The 22232-nt window shown below is 41.9% G+C and overlaps 1 protein-coding gene across 1 annotated transcript in view; it reads right to left on the bottom strand.

The window, feature by feature from the left end:
- Shq1 (SHQ1, H/ACA ribonucleoprotein assembly factor) overlaps window positions 1–22232 on the bottom strand; it is a 92748-nt gene that overhangs the window by 41896 nt on the left and 28620 nt on the right. Inside the window, exons 7-9 of the mRNA XM_032906015.1 lie at window positions 16883–17037; window positions 14993–15046; window positions 13613–13736 (exon numbers count right to left, since the gene is read on the bottom strand). Of these exons, the coding sequence (XP_032761906.1) occupies window positions 13613–13736; window positions 14993–15046; window positions 16883–17037 (333 nt within the window). The remainder of the gene's footprint in view (window positions 1–13612; window positions 13737–14992; window positions 15047–16882; window positions 17038–22232) is intronic.

Genomic DNA, 22232 nt, shown 5'->3' with positions numbered 1-22232 from the left:
ACACTCTCTGCTTTATTCTCTTAAGACAGGTTCTCTCACTGAACCTGGAGCTAAATCCCAGAGTTTACATGTGTGCTGGGCATTTGAATGCAGGTCTTCATACCTGCTTAGCAAGGGCCCTTCCTGACTACGACCCTCTTTTGATGTTTTAAGCTACACAAGATAAGAAGACCCCCCCCCCCAAAAAAAGGAAAAAAGAAGACTTTAAATTACCGACAGAATGGCTGCCTCATTGTTATTTATAAAATACATCAGAACAAAAGCCAACAGTAATTATCATCTCTAACATAATTTAGCAAACACCTAGGTAAATTTCTTAGGGTTTGATAAGACAATATTATCAAAAGAGATATCTTAGCAACTATTTTAACATTAATTTTCATGGTTCATTTAAGCCTAAAATGAGAGAAGATAGAAATACTGTGTCAAATCAATCAAAATTAAGAGAACCAAAATGTGGCAATTTGCTTCGTATCAAGCCCTGTTAAAATGTAGAATAAAGTCAACAAAACCAACAAAACGTTTCTCACTCTGGGTAAGTTTTACATATCCTCAAATTCCACTTAAGGTCTTCATTCTGCATAGTAAGAAGAAGCACAAACTTAAAACAATGATTTCCTCTGTTAGGCAGAGGAAGGCCAGTTAAAAACCAATCCTTTACTATTACAGTTACACATCCTGCCCATACATTCACGAACAGAATTAGCAGGAAGCAAGAGTACCCTCTGTTACTGGCTGAAATGCATGAGGCTCTATCAAGAGTCTAATTTATCATCTGAGTATCCGTTCGGGCACTCTCTTCTCTGGGAAGAGTCCTAGCTCTCCTTCAGCTCCATTCGGGTACCCTTACAATGCCCCACACATGTCTTCGTTACGTCAATTGGAGCCAACACCAACATCACATCACTAACTCTACAAGTTAGACACTTCCTCTTTTGTTTCACAGATAAAAAATGAATGATTTGGCTAGGATTTGAAAATAAATATATCTGACTCTTAGCCACTATGCCATAAACACAATATCTGCATTTATCACCAAGTGGTGAACTCCTAGGCAGGAAAGGGTGAGTTTTCATCTTTCATTCTCTGGATTGGAACACTGTCCAGAAAACTGTATGTTCCTGTTTAATAAGGCTGCACTCGAGTAGACAGAAGCTGATATTTACATCCTGGCACAGACTGCTTGGTTAACATGTACAAGGGGTAACACCTCTCGCATCTGTGGACTTACTTCAAGCTTACTGTATTATTATCTGTATTATTATATGCAGGCATGGTCCTCTCACCTGTAATTCTAGTACAGGAGGATTACCCTGGGCTACAGTCTGGGAGATGGAAAGAAACTTTGTTTCAAAACAACAAAAACAAACAAATAATGAAAAACAAACAACAACAAAAAACACCTAATCATGGACCACCCCCTCCAGGAAGGAAAGAGAAGGCCTATAGGCGTCAGACAGCTCCTGAGTTACACCATCCACAAAACTTCTAAAGTTATCAAAGGCAATAAGCAGTAGCGAGGGCGAGAGGAGTCAAGGACCGATCAAGCTGCGTGCAATTTGTTTGGGAAGCTAGAGAGATGCAGCTTTGTGGGTCATCACTTAGGCCAAGGTAGGCCTGAGGTGGAGCTGCCATTTGAGTTACCATATTCCTGTGAGTAGACCTTCATCTATCCGCCTGAAAGTAACCACAATGAACGCACTGGTTTACAGAGTCAGACGTGAAGGGAGCTGTTCCTTTGGTCTGTTGTCGGTGCCCTATCTAGGTGAACAGAAGTTGTTCATGTCTCCCCAGGAGACACAATGCAACCGACACCCAAACAGGACCAACAGAACTGAAGATGAGTACAGGAGAAGTGGCTTTCCAGCTGCCACAGAGTCCCACAGAGGCAGAGAAACTGAGTGCGCTGGCCTGAATGAGCATGGCCCCACAAGATCATATATTGAGTACTTGGTCCCCAGTTGATAGAACTATTTGGAAAGGATGAGAAAGAATGGCCTTGTGGGAGGACATGTGTCACTGGTGGGGGTGAGAGGGTGGAGGCTTCAACCTCATACCAACCCAGTTAGCACTCTACATCCTGTTTGTGGATCAGGTTGTAAGCTTTCAAGCATTGCTCTCGTTCCATGCCTGTTTTCCACCATGTTTCCTGGCATAATGGTAACACTCTGGAACTTTGAGCCCCAAAATGATTTTTTTAAATAAGTTCCCTTGGTCATGGTGTTTTATCATAGCAATATAGAAAAATAACCAAGACACTAAGTAATATAATTATTCACCTCTCCCTGAGACAGAGGTAACTCAAGCAATACCGGGGCCCATGGACTGGCATGGGCACCACCACAAAGCCTTGGTTATCACCAGCTGAGGTCTCCATGAATTTCATTAAGACAAATAAAGGCAGGCAGTAAGAGGAAGTTTGGTGTAAGAGGAGTGTGCTTGATAACAGGAAACCTGGTAGGACTGTTCACAGCCACGTTGAGAAAGAAGCTAACAGGCTGGAGAGATGGCTCAGTGGTTAAGAGCACATACTGTTCTTCCGAAGCCCCAAGTTAGGATCCCAGCACCCGCACTAGGGGACTCACAGTGACCTTTAATTCCTGCCTCAGGGGATCCAAAGCCTCTGGCCTCTGTGAGCACCTATATATCATATGCATATATCTACACAGACACACATATTAAAAATATATCAAAAGAAAGAAAAATGAAGTGAGGAAGGAAAGAGGGAAAGGTGGAGTGACTCAGTAAGGACTTCATTTAGTGACACTGCTGAGCCCCAAGGTGGGGCACAATCCTTATGACACAGAAGAAGCTCTGACAGACCTGGACGACGTAGACTGGCATGTAAACCAGGTATGTAAAGTGCAAAAGCAATCCAGAGGGGAGGAAAAAGTCAAAGTAGACAAAGGAGTCTGTGCAGGTTGCTGGATGACAAACCTGGCAAGATCTGTCGAGCAGAGTTCCTGAGGAGAAAGACGATCAGAATGGCAAAGGCTGTGCCAGTCAACTTCTGACACCTTAAGCCTCAGCACAGGTCAGGTAAGACACAAAAGATACAATGATCCCAGTGGTCTTCGGGGTGGGCAGTTCACATCCAGAACATGCAATGTGTTCACGCAGCCCTTTGTCAAAGCCAGGTGAGCTGATGAACAGGAAAGCGCCACAGCGGAACTCAGGGCCTGTCAGAACCCGAGTTGACTGAAGTGCCAACCACAGGCTGGTCCCTCCTGGCCTTGAGCCAGGCTGAGCAGTACAAGCTGGCCCCATAGAGACCACTGGGGTGGACAGACTCACAGCCACAGCAACAGTTGGAGCAGCATCCCAAGATCAGTCAATGGAGATATCTCACAGAGAATAACTACCTGCTAGGGAAGGATAGATGGGGTAGCATCTCTCTATGTGCCACTGTACTCGCCACTGATCTTGGGTACACATAAAAGGGAACTGCTAGAACACATACATTTGAGAGTGCACAGAGGCCAGAGGTCAATGTTGAATACACCCTCAACCACTTCTCAACCTATAGAAATGAGAGTTCACTCATCAGCTAGGTTAACTAGCCAGCATGTCCCAGGAATCCTGGCTCCATCTCCCTAGCACTGGGACTACAATGGGCACTGCCACGTCCAGATTTTCCATTATGCCAGGGATCTGAACTCAGGTCCCCATGCCAGCACGGCAAGCACTTAACTGACTGAGCCTCCAACATGGTTCCTAGATGAAACAATTGATGTGCATGATGAGGTTATTTTGTACTACACTAGACCTTACAAAGATTTCTTTTACTACCCTCCAAGACAAATTGGCACTTGTTTGGAGGGGACAGGTTAGGCCTTCAAAGATCCTTACTAGCCTTTGTTAAAAGGCTTGACTATCTCCCTTAAATAAAGCTTCATATATATTGCTACGCTATCCCCTGTGTGCCTTACAGATTTGAACAGCATCTGGAATAACAGTAAAAAGGAGTTAGAGTTTAAACAAAGGCACTATGCAGGGGTAGAAAAAGGCACTCCTAGGAGCCATGATATTGGGTGACAATCCCAGTGCTAGGGCTAGGTTACTACTCTAGGAGTTAGCCAGGGAGGTTCCTGAGGCCACACAATCCACAAAGGCTACTGCTATTACTGTTGGTTGCGTGCCAAAATGAGACGGTAAGTCCCTGTTACTAAAAGAAACCACATACTCTGGCAGTAGAAGTCAGGCTGGCAATGAGTTGGAAGCTCTCTCCTTGCTTGCTACCTTTCACAATGCTACACGATGTTATGCAGGCTGCAGGGGCAGGACTGTCACCAGCAGTCTGACTGGTTAAAGACACTGCATAGTATACTACCTATACTCCCAGTAAAATGAGTCCGCTGAAGCAATAGTGGCATAATGGTTACAGGTGCCATTAACTGCTTGCTGACTGCATTTAAGGTCCTCTTCATAAGAGGAAAGTCATGTCTGGCATGGTAAATCACAGCAAAGACCTATGGCTAGACTCCACTGGGGAAGCAATTACTATTGTTTTACTAACGAGGTGTCTTGTGCCCACAAACTGCTTTCTAAAACATACGTGTTTACACCCATAAACTGCTATTGCAGTCTCATGTATAAAGGGGAATTTGCCTTTTGCAGTAGGTGGTGATATGTAAAGCCTTGTAACTGGTGAATCTCACAGGAATAAGTGACTATTCCTGTCATTAGTGGCCCAGTACTTAGCTATAAAAGAAAGAAAATAACCAGATCACATATGTCGCCTCCTTCAGGGAACACTGAAGAGCAGGTAGGAAACAAAAGAGTTAGAACTAAAGGAAAGAGTGGATCATTTATAGGTAATTCATTTTGGATAGAAGATGGATGCCCACAAGACCTCTCCGTAAGGTTATAGAGCAGCAGTAACTGAGAAAGAGAACTGACTCGAGGACCAGGTAAGCTGCCTGAAAGTAATGCAGAGAGAGAGAGCTCTAAGAACACTACTCACACTGGGTTGAGTCTCCTGGTGATTCCACTGTCTGTGCTCATCCATGCCAATGTAAGTAATCCCTCCCCAGTCATCCTCTAAGTAACTCCAAAAATCTCACGGATACCCTAAACTAGACTTGGGTAGAACTGTTTTTTGGTTTGTTGTCATCCTGGGGAAGTTCATCCAAGAACATATAACTTGTTTCAAACTTCTTCTCTTATTACATCCATTCCCTGGAACTCAGCTGCACCGTTTCCTCTCTGCACCAGTATAAAACCAAGGCTGCTTCAGCCTTTTAGTTCTTACAACTCTTAATCAGTCTGTCGAAATGTCGGATGTTTCAATCTCTAAGCACACAGCCGGATGTCATCAAAATTACTTGATGGCTGCATAACTGATTCTCACTCATTCCGACAGTTAAGAACAAGACATTCAAATTCCAGGTAGAACTCTTTTTAAAAAATTCCAATTTACATAGTGAATAAAAAAAAAATAGACAAGAAGCTGAGGATACCCAGCTCTTGAAATAGCTGTCATCTAAACCCATACTTAAAACAACATACTAAAAACCTCAAAAATATTTTAGCACAATTTTGATTCAACAATTTCATCCTAAGAATATGCCATGTATTTCTATGTTCAGCTAAAACTTGGCTGTTTGAATTGATAGTATTAGATTTCACTTTTCCGTCAGATGCTACTTAATAACAAAAGTTTGGACACACTTTTAGGAACTGTTTCAGCTTTAAATTGGGAAAGCAACTGCATGAAGCCAGAGAGAGGAACTACAAGTGCACAAGAGGAAAGAGTTGGCTACTTCAAGTGCACCTAAAAGAAAACCCACTCAGTGGTCACATCTGCATCTTTTCATGATGCAAAACACTGTGAGAGGTACTTCCTGTAAAGTCCTGCAGAGGGCAAGACCACATAGAACACAGTGACAGCAGGGGCAGATGGGCCATGGATCTGCCCAGCTCGCCCAGGCCTCATCACTGTTTTCACACATCCTGCCGTATTTGTTTACTGATTGCTCAACTGCATCTCAGTTTGCTTTTCCTAGTGTGGGGGTTCTTATGCCACTGTGAGGCAAGCAGATCAGTCCCATCTTGTCCTTCAGGGAGGGACAGCAAGGAAAGTGATCTATGTGAGCGCATTGCTATTAGGGATGGGCGGTGCCCTTGGCCTCGGCTCACAGGAGAGGGCTGCCTCCAGTCCTTCACGATAAACCTGAGGCAAGGGTGGTAAGTCTTCTGTGAGAAGCTAGAGACTTGACATTTTAGCTTTATTAGCTGTATCTCGGCTGCAAATGCTTGACCATGCCATGGAATTATACAAGCAGCCATAGAAAATATATGAGTGACCGGGCATGTCTGGGTTCTGATAAAACTTTATTTATGGGCACTAAACTATGAAGTGAATATAATTTTCATGTCACAGAATACTATTTTTGTCTTTCTTTGGGGACACAGTCTGCCCATGTGCAGGAACTTGCGGTCTTCCTACATGTTCTCCTAGGTGCCAAGATTAAGGGTATGTGCCACCAGGCCTGACCCAAAGCACTACTTTTCTTATGATATTTTTAACCACTTAATAATGTAATAAAGAACCAGCATGACACATGCCGAAAATCCTGGCACTGGCATGAAAGAAGCTAAAAACAGGATGGCCAGCAGTCCGAGGCCAGCAGTCCGAGGCCAGTCTCGTCCACATCAAGAGCTTAAGGTCAGACTGGATTAAATGAGACTATCTTAATAGCCCTCCTACATATAAGTTAATGAGATAAAAGAAATTTTAAATATGAAAACATTTTTACTTAACTCAAGGACCAAACAGGATAGATTCAGTTTGTCAAGTATAGTTAAGGTATTTTCTTAAGAAACCTCATTTTTATCTTATACATACTTTTTATAAATACATACATACTTCTTTGTGTACATATATGGGTACATGCAGAGGACAGAGGTGTCTTCCTTGATTGCTCCCCACCTCGTACACTGAGACAAGGCCTTTTACTTGAACCCAGAGAGCTCCATTCAGCTAGGCTAGCTAGCTTGCTCTGGGTATCCTATCTCCACTCAAGAGCTGGGAATAAAGCAGGCCGCCATGCACACCTGACATTTACGTGGGTACTAGAGACTCAAACTTGGGTCTTTAAATTTATAGGGCAAGCACTTTGACCAATGGAGTAATTTATCATCTATCACCAGGCTTCTTTATCTTACAAATACATATATTTCAGGTCTTATCTTTTGTTCTTTCATTCCTGACACGCAATAAACGTTTCATAGGCTAAGTCCAAGTTGTATAGAACCTCTTCTTCATTGACTCTGTTTTAATGCCCTGCACACAAAACAGAGCTGATTCATGTCTACTGCACACATTCACGAGTGTCACTTGTTAGTATTTAGAGATCAGCTTCTTAAAGAAACAGTTACATAAATAGAATTCTTGCATGTTTGGGGGGGGCACATAAAGTGACTCAATTCATTTCATCTATGTTCCAATATTAACATGCACTAGAACCTCAAGTTAAATAAGCTTTCTTCTCTCCCTACCCCAACTTCATTTTAAATAAATAACAATATTCTGCCTTTATCTTCTTATAGAACACAGAATGAAAGTTACTTCCATTTTCAAAAAAAGGCTTAAAACTGATGTTACGGATATTTAAAGGGAACTAATTATGAAGTTTTGAAAAGTCACACATTCAAAAAGATAACTAACTTCTTCCATTTTCATACTACTCAGCTAAGAGACTGAAGAAATTAGCAAAACCAAATAGTGCAGGAAATATAACATAGATAGTGAGTACTCTGCTAAGTGTGTAAGTGATAAGTCGATTTGAGCCATCACCACCAGTAAGCACTACTCTATAACTCAAACTTCAAGGAGCGAAACACTAAAGAACATTTTACGTGATTTGTTGGTACCAGGATAACCTTAAACTATTAATTATTCACAGTAACTGAAGGCGATTTGTAACATGTAAGCCATGTGGAAATGCTGCCCCTATACTGTATTTTAAGTGAACAAAAATTTTTTCTCATAATTATAGCTTAACAAATTACCATAAGAACAATGTGCACATTTTTAACAGCAAGCAATGCTTAGTGAGTACCAGGAGCTATTAGAGAGGCTGGGACTCTGTGAAAACAAGTGGACATGGTTTTCTTACCTTTGATGGTCATTTGTACATCAACAACCTTTTTATTCAAAATCACAAACTTAGCTCTGAATAGACCTAGACTTGAAGAGGACTAAAGAAAATACGTAACCCAAATGTCTTAGCTATGGTTTCTATTGTGATAAATCACCACGACCAAAAGCAATATGGGGGTTAAAGGATTTACTTCCTTTAACAGCTTGTAGTCTGCCAGGTGAGGAAGTCAGGGTAGAAACTCAAGGCAGAAACTGAAGCAAAGACCAAGAAGAAAAGCGGCTTCCTGGCTTGCTCCTCATGGCTCTTGAAATGTGCACTCTTTTTTGTTTGTTTGTTTGTATTTGTTCGTTCCACACACCACCTCAACCTCTGAGACAGGGTTTCTCTGTGTAGCCCTGGCTGTCCTGGAACCTATAGGCTGGCCTAGAGCTCAGAGGTTCGCCTGCCTCTGCCTGCCAAGTGCTGGATTAAAGGTGTGTGCTACCATCACTCTGTTACAGCATAGGCCAACGCACACAGAAAAGACAGGGCCCACAGTGGACTGGACTCTTCCACATCAGTCATCAATCAAGACAGTTCCCCTTACACTTGACCACAGGCAGTCTGCTACACATGTTTTCTCAACAGAGTTTCCTTTTCCCACAAAAATTCTTTAAACATGTCAAACTGACAAAACCAAAAACAAACAACAAAAACCAACCAAATCAAACCAAAAAAAAAATAAATAAATAAATAATAATAATAAAAAAATAAAACCAAACCAAACCAAACAAATAAACAAAAAACCATAAGGGTACCAAAGAACCACAGGGAGAACACAAAGGTTCTTGAATATTGTGAGCAGATGGGTGGGATCCATTCCCCTGAGTTGCAGAAGGAATGGTCTAGTGGCTAAGTGCACACAATTTAAAAGCGTTATAATGTCCTCAGTTGGCAACAGGGATCTCTCTGCTGGCTTCCATGATGCTATCTATGCCTTCTTTCACCTTTGTAAGAACCACATGATAGCCACCCAACCACACAGTCTCAGCAGTGCACATAAAACACTGGGAAGCATTTGTGCCTGTTCCAGCATTTACCATGACAACATACCAGAACCATATGCTTTGGGATGGAGTTCTTACCCTAAAATTTCTTCTCTCAGGTGCACTTGCCACCAGCATCATTATGGAGTATAAAGTCGCTTCCCTGGCACATGTCTCCTGGAACAATTCTGACAGAAGGAACCATTCTAATAAAACCTTTTCTCTCCTGAGTTCAGAGTATGAAACTTTTCTGCTGTCTCTAGAACTTTCTCTACAAAGAAGTGACTCACCATCACCCACTATGTCAAAGAACACTATGGCTGACCATGGCTAAAAGTAAGCCACTACATGTATCAGCAACATCTGCAAAGATACGAATTCCTCTTTCTATTGCCTTTAATTTTTACTGGATTCTTTGCACAGAATAACTTTTAAGTAGGTACTCATTTAAAATGTCTGTTGAAAAAAATAAAGTAATAGATAAACTGGCCAACCAATTAACTTGATATGTGCTAGGAAAATGTCAGGAGCTAAAACAGGAAGGTCAAATACAGTAGGGAGTCACTCCCTGTGTAGGAGGTGACAGGCCTCAGCTTCCCTGGTTTTACACTCTCTACATTCATCTTCTCAGCTATTCATTCTACATACAATTCAAACAACTAAACCCAAGACCTTTGGAGGAGCACAGCATAGTTTCCTAGAATGCCTCAGGCTCTAGGTTCAATCCTCAACAATGAACAGTAAAATGTCTAAACATCCTTTGAAACACATAATAGATACTTAACCCCCTATCCAAACTACTGCATTTCCAGGAGTCTGACATGACAGGCACTCAACAAACACTTGTTGAATAGACTACAGAAGAGTTAGACAGGATATATTTAAACAATAAACATTAAAAGGTCTAAGGAGACATGTTAGTATTAGTCAGTCTAAACGCATTCATCTGGTAATACTCTAATTTGGAGATATCTTCTACAACTAAACCTTGGAAAGCATTTTCTAGAGCTGAGAAGATGGTTCAATGGATAAAGCCTTGCTGCACAAGTGTAAGGCCTGGAGTTTAGATCTCCGGAACCCATGAAAAGTCAGGAGGCATGGAGGCCACCTGTAATCCCTTCCTGCAACAGCCATCCCTCTCACTGTTGGCTCCACAACGTGAAACAGGGACAAACCAGATGAGCCAAGGCTTCCTCTTTATAAGTACAAAGTAAAATTTTCAAGTATTGAAATTAGACTCCCCTTGCAACTAGAACGTGGGGGAAATCATGCATAGACTCTGCAGTCAGAAACCCTATGAGAATCTATTATAGGAGGCACGCATGCTTTCTATTCAAGACAGTGGGGACACAGAAAGAGCTCAATGGTGAAAGGTGTTGTTGCCCTCCTGCCCCACCATGTTCAGCCTTCTAGCAGAAGTGAGAAAACCCTGAGAGTCTAGAAGATATAGATAGGAATCCAAGTGCTCAGTCAAGTGTACAGTGTATGAACTATCAAGTGTTGGATGATATGGCTTGTAGCTTCTAGTGGAATAAAACTGAGGTGCACTGGAAACTGTCTTACACTGACAACAGCTAAAGGATAGCTCCACGAAGGTTCTATGCACTCTTTAAAAACAGGGGGCAGGGGGCTGAAGAGATGGCTCAGGGTAAGAGCACTGACGATGCCCTCTTGTGGTGCTGGAGACAGTGATAGTGCACTCATATAAATAAAATAAATCAATAAAAAAGGCCAACAAGGAGGAGGCAGGGGCATTTGCTGAGGCATCAGTGACAGAGAATACAAGTGGGGGAATTTTGCTCCCCCAAAAGGACAGAAAAGGGGAGGACAACCCTATGGGCTTTGTGAAACACTTATCAGAGTGAGGTCAGGCTTCCTACTCTGAGCAAGTTTGGGTTTAATGTACCAGATGAGCAGCCTTCTGCAAGATGGGAGGAGGGAAGGATGCAGGAACTTGAAGATGCTCAAGGCCAGTAAAGCATCCTTGTAAAGCTGTTGTGAAGTCAGATAAAGCAAATTCATGGGTCTTTGAAAAATCCCACTCAGTCAGACAGTTATCATGAAGTATTCTCTGTGGCTCCTTAAGGATTCCCACGTTGGTTCTGGAAACACATCCATTTGAGATCAGAGTCTCTCTGGGGAAGAGCCATTCATTACTTTTTACTATGCAAGCACTGTCTGACCTTTACAACACAAGTGTCAATGCTAGGGCTGTGTTCTGAATTCTAAGCAGACACAAACTCATTGTTGGGAAGCCCCAAATGCCAAGCCGGTGCTGTTTCCACTTAACTTATAGAGTATCCAAACAAAGGAGGTTCTTCAGTGATAATAATGGCATTTCTGTGCCATCCACCTGTGCAAACACAGGTCACAACCTTCATTCGGAGCTTGTCACCCTTACATCCAATGGCATACGTTTAGGACAATCCAGTGCTGTGCTTCCACACTAAGCACAACCTACGCCAGTCACAGAACCCGGCGCTGTGGCTTAGCCAGATCACATTCATTTTCAACAGTGGCTCTGCTGTGTTATTTCAAGTTTCCTGCTGCTAACAGAAATACAGCTGATAAGACTATTTCTTATGAGTGATAACGATGAAAAGTTAACTCTCAATTTCAGCTCTAACCTACTAAAACTGTTTGAATAATTGATTAGACTGTAAGTCAAGGCAATCAAATTTATTTTGGGTTATGCAATCACAGAACTGATTACTTTTCAAATAAAAATCCAGAGCGCCAGATTACTTCCCAGAATAAAAAGTAACAAGTAATAGTTCATATGAATAAAAACAAGAGTGGATGTATGTGGGAAGATGCATGGGAAAAGCTTACTACAGTTTTGCTGGTTTCCCCCTGGAAGCCACAACATTAAGAGTCTCCAAGCTTAAATCTATGAACAATGCTCACAAAATCCTGCAAGACTACAAAATCAAGTAATTGTGACGTGCAGCTCCAGCTCGACAATCATTCATTTGGAGTAGATTGATTTTTCAAGGTAATTTTAGAGATTCAAGAAGTACCTTGGATGGAAAGCAAGGGAAAAAATAACATATCAAAAAAAGGCAGCTTGTTTCCCACAGTTAAAGGAGATAGATTTCTCAACGATAGTCCCTCATTTATCTTAAACAACAATCCTTCAAAGTAAAATACTGCTAGTCTAAACCTATCAGGTGAATGAAAAGGCACCTTTCAGTTAACTATGATTCATTTCACAATTATGATCTACTTCAAGCACACATCCTGCACAGCAAGAATGCAGGTCACATTGAAGACAAAACACTAGAGATGTGACTGTCCCTAACAATCCAGTGAAGTCACCTGGACATGGGGGATGAACTTCCCCTCTTATGGATAAGGGGATGAGCTTCTCTTCTTAAGGATCTAGGAGATGGACTTCCTTCTAAAGGACATAGGAGATGGACTCACTTCTCACGGATATAGGAGATGGACTTCCTTAAGGATATAGGAGATGGACTTCCTTAAGGATATAGGAGATGGACTTCCTTCTTAAGGATATAGGAGATGGACTCACTTCTCACGGATATAGGAGATGGACTTCCTTCTTAAGGATATAGGAGATGGACTTCCTTAAGGATATAGGGATGGACTTTCCTTAAGGATATAGGAGATGGACTTCCTTCTTAAGGATATAGGAGATGGACTTCCTTAAGGATATAGGAGATGGACTTCCTTTCTTTTGCTGAAGCATGAAAACTAAGCCTCTCAATAACATTATAAGGGCAAAGGAAAAGACCCCCCCACACACACACACACACAGACACACGCACACAGACATGGGTGGAACAAAAAAGAAAGACCAGGAAGTACTGAAAGTGACTTTTAGATGAATATGCTAGAAATAATCCATACAAATAGATGCTACCTTGGGAACTGTTCTATTTTAAAGACATTGTTATTAGCTATTTGGGATTTGTTTTGAAGCCTGGAGTTTTCCATATTCTTATAGTCAAAAATTATTAACTTTTCATGCTAATCTTAGCAGCAGTCAAGAGTCTTGAGAGAAGTGATGCTTTTCCTTGAAAAGTCCTTCTTGCTTTCCCAAGTCTTGGTACCAAGTTCCCTCTAAACAAGCACTGTATTTCCCAGACAGAGTACCTGTGGCTCTGTATTGGAACTGTTAGTTATCATGTCTCCCTGAGAAGGCTGTAACCCTCATTGGAGAAGAGTCTTCTCTCATTACTGGATCCACAGTCTGACTTAGTGCCTAGAAAGTTAGCTATAGGATTCCAAAACTGCTGAGCAATGTAATCTATCCTCAGTGTGACGTGCTCTGGGATGCTGATGTACTTCTCCCTTTAATCTCCCTTTCTTAGAAAAGGTAAACATGTCTTTAGTATCCTGGGGGGTGATAGATCTGATTATTTTCATTATTTATACATAGAAAAGAGCAAAAATCATGATTACATCTTCACATACTAAAAATTTACAACTTCTCACGGCAGATCTGCAGGCCTGCCTTACCGAGTTGCAGTATCTTTAGAGTATCTCTGTAGGCTTTCAGCACCAGCTTGAAATGGCGATAGAGAGGATAGCACAAAACTCTCCGTCCAAAAGACACCAGGATTTCATGAACGTCTGTCCATGTCTGTGAAAAGTCACCTCAGTAAGTCATTCCCATAAATAGATTACACAACACAGCACATAATGAAAAAAGAACAGTGACGATTAAACCCTGTAAACCTAGATCATAGACAGAAGCAAGATTCCTGCACGGCTCAGTTTACCACAGACTTCGAATTCTTTACACTGCATCAACAAATCATAAACATGGATGAACACTGCAAATGTAGAAGGAACACTTTAGAATCTTGATGGGGACAGGCATTCATCAAATAAACTCAGGTTTGGATCTGATGAGGGTGAGAACAGTTCCTTTCCTGGCTTTAAAAGCAGCTCCTAACTGAGGTGGCTGACAAGGCTGCTGGCCACTCTTAACCTTGGAAGAGTAAGCATCTCCTCTAGTACCTGCCTCGGTGCTGGACTGAATCTCACCTCCTCACGGAAGGAAGCAATGGATGATGCATTCTCGCTTTACAACTTAAAGCATGCATTGTCCGAGCTGATGTTGAACAATCTGTTCAAACACCGAAACTTAAAAGATACTGTTCTTTTAGAAAATGGATACAAAACCAATTGTCACTACACTGCAGCTGGTGAGCAGGACCAGTGTCAGGGCTCCATGGATTAAGGTACTTGCACTAATGACGTAAACTCGAGTTCAATCCCTGGCACCTACATAAAGGTGAAAGGCAAGAACTGATTCCACAGAATTGTTCTCGGACCATCACATACATGCCATGATAAGAGTCATATGAAATAATAATAATGACATAAACTTTTATTGTTTTTGTTTTTTTTTTAAAAAGAGGTTAATAGCTCTAACCATAAAATGACAGGATGCAAGCCAATTTATTTAAGGTGCATGATCTAAGTTTCTTCAACTGTAAATTCAGCAACACTCACCTTATTGAATGACTTACTGGGGAACAGAATAAATGATAGCTAGAAGACACTCTGGTGGTTCATTATCATCTAGGTCCATTTTCCACTTTGAACTCTGAGGCCCAGCTGCAGCTCCACCCACCTTCCCCAAACACCCCAGGTCCTCAGTGTCCCTCCATACAGTATTTCCCCCACAATTCATAAAAAGCTTACCTGTCTTCACTATCCCCAGCAACTGTATTTTTAAAAAGTATAAAAAAGCTCCCAATTTAAAAACATTAAGAAGAAAATTTAAACAACAACAACCAAAAAAAAAAAAAAACTACTTAAAACAAAGAACAACAGCAAAGTAACTTTCTGAATGGCAGAAGCCTGAACAACGTCGAGCACAAAGCATACCTCAAACCAGCAGAGTGTAGGGCTCAGCTTCCTGATGGTCCACGCAGACTCCACCTTTGTTTTGGAAAAAAGGAGTGTCCCCTTCAGAAGTCATTTGAAAACAAAACAAATATATCCAGTGACACTAGCCCAGGAGCTAGACTGACCCCCAGGAAAATGATGCATTTATGAACATAGAAAATAACTGTACTGACGCAGAGACTAAAAGATGCTTTTGCTCACTTTGCTCAGAACTGTGTGAAATTTAACACTTCACTGAGGCGTACCAGAAGATACAAACAAGTAAGCAGGATCATTCCAACAAAACTGAAGCACAATGTTTGCTGTGTCTTTCTCTGCTAAGTCACTAGCTGAACTGCTGCCCTGGTACCTGAAAAACCTCGCTGAGAAACTGCCTTCAGAGGCTGCATTTGAGGTGAACAGTAGTCCAGGGGCTTGAAAAGTTGCAAGATTTCATGCTCTTAAGAAAGAATTGGTACATTTTATCAAGTGTAACACTCATCAAGATTTGGTATGTGGGGCTAGAGAGCTGGCTCAGTGGTCAGGAATACTGGCTGCTCTTGTACAGGACCTGGGTTCCTAGCTCCCACATGGTAACTCACAACTCCAGTTCCAGGGGATCTGATGCCCTCTTCTGACTTCTCCAGCCACAAACATGGTGCACATACATACATGCAGGCAAAACCTCATATACATAAAATTTTAAATCTTTTAAAAAGATTCAATATATGAAATGAGCCTTTTTTGTCTAAGTAAATATTTTATTCACTTATATTTAAAAAAACTTGAAAACAAAGTATTTTCATATATATTACACTCTAAATAACCCCAAGATTATTCATTTAGACCATATGTAGACTGCAATAGTCACTTTAAAATTTTTCAGAATCATGACAAAAAAAAATTGGCATCTCAAACTCTATTGGACTAAGATCCTGTGTGAAGTAAGTGGGTAAAATCACAGAGCTGATGCTGCAAATACAAAGTAAGCAGGAATGCTCACACACACGTGGACCTCCCCACACACATGCAGTGAAAAAAAACCTTAGACAGACAAGTAATCTTGTGACTGTGGCTATTACTAACTACTGGAATTATGTAAAATCCTAATGACTTAGGTTGTTTTTTTTTTTGTTTTTTTTTTTTGTTGTTGTTTTTTTTTTTTTTTGTACAATCAAAAAGAAAAAGTAAAGCATAAGCAAGGCTAAAACCGAACCCAGGCAATCATCAACAGGAGGCCCACAGTCTGGGGTTTTCCCAGCATTCCTCTCTTCCCTGACTGAAAGATTGGAAGGATGGATTGAGGCACTGCTCCTTGAACCCACAGGCTTTACGCCACAGGACACAACCCATGGCTTCTTTAGTATACAACAAAGATGAAAACAGGCTCTCCATCCACAGGTATGCCTAGTTTTGAACTCTCAAGCCTCTAGCCTCAACCCAAGGTGATTCTTTTAAATAACAACAACAACAATAAAGATTCCAGTTTTGGGAAAAGTGGAAATTATAAGTCTTTATGAGTACACATTCTGTATGCTAAGATTCTTTCTGCAAAAGGCTTTACTCTGCATGTGATGAATGAAAGCTTTTAGAAGAAACACCAGTGAGCGTGGGAACTGGCTGTTTTCCACCCTTGGCTTATTTAATACACTTCCCTGCACTGCTATCTATCTGCCTGGAAGATCCACTGCCCAGCGAGAAGAGGCAAGACCACAGGTTAGCATTATGCTCTAAGATGATTCCTCACTACCATCTACTGTGACCGCCCGGAGCACTTCTGCAGGGACAGATCCAAGGTCATCTATCACAACAGGCTCTGTGCTCAACAGGGAGCTAGGGCTTAGCTACTCTAGCTAACACAGTGAGCTACACTGGCACACATGGACTTACGTTGTGCTCTCCTTCAGTCACGCGTACTTCATAGCAATAGGCCAGAAGGATGTCAACTAAACTGTAGTACACTTGACGGTGAGCTGTCTTGTCCAGCAGGTAAGATTTATTCACAAATTTTCGTAGCTGGTATTTTTCCTCTTCTGAAAAAGATACTAGAAGAAAACACAGTTCTGAAAATTAAATGTGCCATTCAAGTTCATAAAACCACTAGTGCAGGGGGCTGGAGAGATGGCTCAGTGGTTAAGAGCACTGACTGCTCTTCCAGAGGTCCTGAGTTCAAATCCCAGCAACCACATGGTGGCTCACAACCATCTGTAATAAGATCTGATGCCCTCTTCTGGTGTATCTGAAGACAGCTACAGTGTACACAAATAAATAAAAAAAATAAATAAATCTTTAAAAAAAAAAAAAACAAAAAAAAAAAAACACTAGTGCAGATGATTTGCCAAAATTGGAGTTCTGAATGTAGAAAGCAAAATCAGTTATTTATCCTTACCACTGCACATAACACACTTTCCTAAAGGAGGCATCTCAAGGGTTATTACGAGCCATGCATCTGTGAGTGTACACATGTGCTTATATGTGTATGTGACTATTTGCACATGACCGTAGGAAGCTGGAGGTGTCATTAAAGACAATTATGCGCCACCTAACATGAATGCTGGTCAATCTGGTGGGGCTTTTGTGTTAGCTTGGTACCCTCTTCCCACATGACTCTAGCTTGTGTCAAGCTAACATAAATTACCAGCAAACCTTCCTACACATACTTCCCATCCTGCCTGGCAATAAACTTAGCAACACTTTTCCCGCTCCTTTCTAGTTTAATAGATTGAAGAGATTTCCAAGATGACCCCCAAAGAGGGGCACCATTCTCTATTTGAGATAGATCCTGTCACTTGATTCTGTCCAGCAGAATATGGCAAAGATGAAAGGACAGTCACTGCCATGCTCACATTCCATTACTGTCGGAGCTGAGCCAGGACGTCCTAATTGGCACTGCCCCGTAGTGAGGTGGCTTGTGAAAAGGCTATGTGGCGGGTGCTTCTGAGACCTCGACAATCTGAGGATTGCTCCATTTAAGAGCAGGCAAGAACGTGTAGCCAGTTTTACAGCTCCTGGGGAGTGAATTCTGTCAACAGTGACATGAGCATGGAGGAAAATGTAGCAAACAACACCCGGTTTTTAGGAGAGATGGGCACAGTTGGTTAGTAAGCATGTCCAACCTTTTAACATTGCAAAATGATGCTGTTGTGTCATGATGATCATCACATCCAAGGAACTAAACAATGCAGCTACAAAAAGATCATTAAAAGGGCTCATGTTTATGTAAACTTAGGATCTGTGTTGGGCTGCACTCATAGCTCTTAGCTCACCGGCTCAGGCTGGACACATCTGAGCTACCGCAGTCTTCCCAAGTCCTGATCAGAGAACCCAGCAGAGCCAGGCCTGACCTGTGATGCAGGGAGACTGAGAACAGTGTGGGGAAAAGCTGTTCTACAGCAAGAAACTCTTAAAACCGCCACACACACCAGGTACTTCAGTCAGTGCCACTCAGCTAAATGAAGGGTGTTATTCCCCAGTTGTATTGGTCAACTGTATTTGCTCTGTAAATTGTCCATTGAATGTGTTCTCTCCAATTTTTCCTACTGAATAGTTTGGCTTGTCAAGTTTTTAAAACTGTTTTGTGTATTATAGATATAAATCCTCAGGCCAGCAGATAGCTCAGTGGGTGAAGACACTGGCCAGTCATGGCCATGGACAACTGAGTTTGAACCTAAGAACTCAATAAAGGGAGAAGGAGAAAACCAACTTCACAGGGTTATTCTCTGACCTCCACACATGAGCCATGGAATGCACATTCCCACATACAAGTAATAAATTAAATACATAATATAAATCCTATCCAAACTCCAAATCTGACTTTGTTTAGAACACTTTTTGCCAAATATAATCCCAAACAACCCTTAAAACAATCAATCAATCAAGTAAACAAACAAACAAACAGAAAAAAGATTCTGGATTTACACCCTTGGTTAATTCTTTCCAACCGGAATCATAGATGAAGTCTCTTTAAGACTGTTTTACTTGGGGCTAAAAGCACTCTTCCAGAGGACCCCAGTTTGAATCCCAGAACCCACATGATAGTTCAAAAGCATCTGTAATGCCCATCCCAGAGGATCTGATGCTCTCTTCTCACCTCTGCAGACACCAGACACACATGTGGCACACAAACATACATGTAGGCAAAACATGAATACACATTTAAAAACTAGTAACTATAAAAAAAATAATAAAACCTATCTGGAAGCCAGCATTTCATGTCTCGAGACTTGATTTTATTCCAGATGAACAGTGAATCCCCGCTCTACTGAACCACCAACTCTTGTCAGACAGCTTTGCTGCTTTTGTTACTAAAATTACTTCAAAGTATTTTTGCTTTTAGTCAACTGTTACAAATACAGTATTTTCCCCACTTCCATCACTAAATACTTCATGATAAAAGAGAAAAAATATTTCTTTTTATATATCAGCCACTCTACCAAATATTGACTACATATTCCAAAACAACACACTGAAGTGCTTAAATGTTAATGATTCAACAAAATGCTTTGTTTACATGAAGACAAGCAAGCATGAGACTTCAGTTTCCAAGTTTCCTTTGATGCCTAGAATTTAGACAATCTACCGTGCATCTTTCTTTCCCTTAACTTTTTATTCTTTGTGAATTTTACATCATGTACTCCGATTCCATTCATCATCCCATCCCTCACCCTTACAACCTCCCCGCCAAAAGAAAAGTAGAATAATAATAATAATACTAATAAAATCTTGTCATGGAAGTTGTAATGTGTCACAGTGTGTAAACACTGTATACCTTTTCTTCCATACATCTTCACTGCAGTGCATCATCGGTCTGGTTTGAGGCCTCTGACTTCTGCAATACTGGATCCTCACGGGCACTCTTGGGTATACTGTGGTTGCGCTGTGTCGTGGAGATCATGCAGCTGTGTATTTGCAGAGCCAGCCCCTTCGTGCATGGCAGCAGATCATAGTTGGGGTAGACACTGGGGTGGGCCAATTCAAAGTCCTGGAACTGGGCCTGCCTGCTAACTCTCTGACACTATACCACCAGGGCAAGCTCTTCAGCACTGCTCCAGCTGGCAAGGGTGTGTGTGTGCGTGTGTGTGTGTGTGTGTGTGTGTGTGTGTGTGTGTGTGTGTAGTGTATAGGTGTATAGGTGTGAGGTTGGCATCAGGTATTTTCCTCCTTGTTTTCACCTTATATATTTCTTGGTGAGGGAGCCTAGAACTCACCAATCCTCACTGGTCTAGCTAGCCAGCTTACTGTGGGCTGCCCTGTCTGTGTAGGATTGTAGTGGAGTTGCCGCAAACACCCTGCATTGTACGTGGGTGCTAAGGATCCAAATTCAGTGCCTTCCACTTCCACCCCAAACACTTTACCTACTGAGCTCTCTCCAGCCCCGTCATGAAGTTGCTCTACAGTTACAGAAAGACCATGTAACATGCTTTTCTATTCAATCTAACACTAACATTATCAGTTCTCAAAACCATACAAAGCAAAATACTCCATCTATAAATAGCATAATCGGACACAGTAAGTCTTAAAAACACAGTTATAAGAACAACATGACTGTAGTAGTTACTTGTTTGATACATGGTGTATCATAAAACACCGTGGCCAAAAGTAACTCAGAGAAGGAAGGGTTTATTTGGCTTCTGGTTCAAAAGAGAAGAGTCAAAGGTGGGGAATGGCAGCAAGTGGGGCCAACAAGGCCACGGAACAGGAAGCCGAGTCTCATATTTCAACCACCAGCACCAAACAAAGGGACAACTGTAAGGATGAGATTATAAAACTCTAAAAGCCTACCCCTAGGAACTCACTCCTTCAGCAAGGCCGTGCTTCCTAAATCTCCCCAAACAGCTCCACCAACTAGGAACCTAGTGTCTACCCTGGGCCTCCAGGGAATATTTCTCATTCAAATCACCAGCACACACTCACGGCCACATCTAAGTACAAAATACAGTTAGTTCAACCTCAAAAGCCCTCATAGGCTTTCCCAGGCTCAACCAAGTTCAAAGGTTCAAAGTCTCAATCTCTTCTGAGACTCAAGGCAGTCTCTCAACTATAACCCCTGTAAAATCAGAATGCAAATCACATCCTTCCAACATACATACTTTCCCATCCCAAGAAGGAGGAACACGATCATAGTGAGGAAATACCACACCAAAGCAAGGCTAAAACCCAACAGGACAATCTCCAAATCTTGTAGCTCCAGGACTAGTGTCAAAGGGCTTAGATGGCTCTGTCCCTCCAACTTTGCTGCCTGCAATATGTATCTGGGCCGTGTCTTAGTTATTTTTCTATTGCTGTGACAAAATACCATGATTAAGACAACTTATAAAAGAAAAGATTTAATTGAGCTATGGTTCCAGAGAGCTTAGAATCAAAGACTGTAAAGCAAAGGCACGGCAGCAGGGACAGCTGAGCGCCCACAACTTGATCTGCAAGCACGAAGTAGAGAGAGCTGACTGAGAACGGTGTGAATCTTTTCAAACCCAAAGTGCATTCCTAGTGACATAACCTCCTGCACCAAGGCCACGCCTCCTAATCATTCTCATACGATTGTACCTACTGTGGACCAAGTACTCAAACACATGAGTGTATGCCGGTCTTCCTCCAGTCAAGCCACCACAGCCTGCCACAGCCCAGTATGCAGCTCTTCATGGCAGACATCCCATGCTGGATCTCTAACGCTAGAGGTCTCTAAGACAACCTAGGCTTGACTTTCACAGCTCACACAAGGACGTCTCAGAGCCCTGTAGGGACTCCCCGAATCATGGTGCCTGGTCTCAGTGGTTCTCTAAAACCACAGAAGAATCCATGACTCCCTGGCTCTTCCACTCTTCCCTTATGCCACCAAAGCCAGTGACACGGATGACGCTGCTAAGTTTGGCTACCTCTAAATAAAAGTGCAATTGATCTCTCATCTTACAAATTAGTAATTTTTCCCATCTCTTATCAATCACCTTTAAATTTACATCCCACTAGCAGAAGACTCTGTTTCCCCTTCTAGTGCTTCATATAAAAATGTCAGAATGACTTGCAATGCCCAAGTAAAGGCAGGCTAAACTGCTATAATGAAGAGCCCTGAGAGCAGAAAAACTTAACTTAGGGAAAACAGAAGTTCCCCTCACTCCACTACCCTAGATAAGGGATGGAGCCTTATCCATAAGCCTTGGGCTTCCCTGGCATGTAACTTCCCTCTACACACATCCAAGATAGCTGCTCTAGGTTTGTGTCATCTTCTAAACTACGCGAAGGCAGA

Source organism: Rattus rattus, chromosome 6 (assembly GCF_011064425.1).
Source record: "Rattus rattus isolate New Zealand chromosome 6, Rrattus_CSIRO_v1, whole genome shotgun sequence".
NCBI lineage: Eukaryota > Metazoa > Chordata > Mammalia > Rodentia > Muridae > Rattus > Rattus rattus.
The sequence above is the reverse complement of the archived record's forward strand: the minus strand, read 5'-3'. Positions and strand labels throughout refer to the sequence as shown.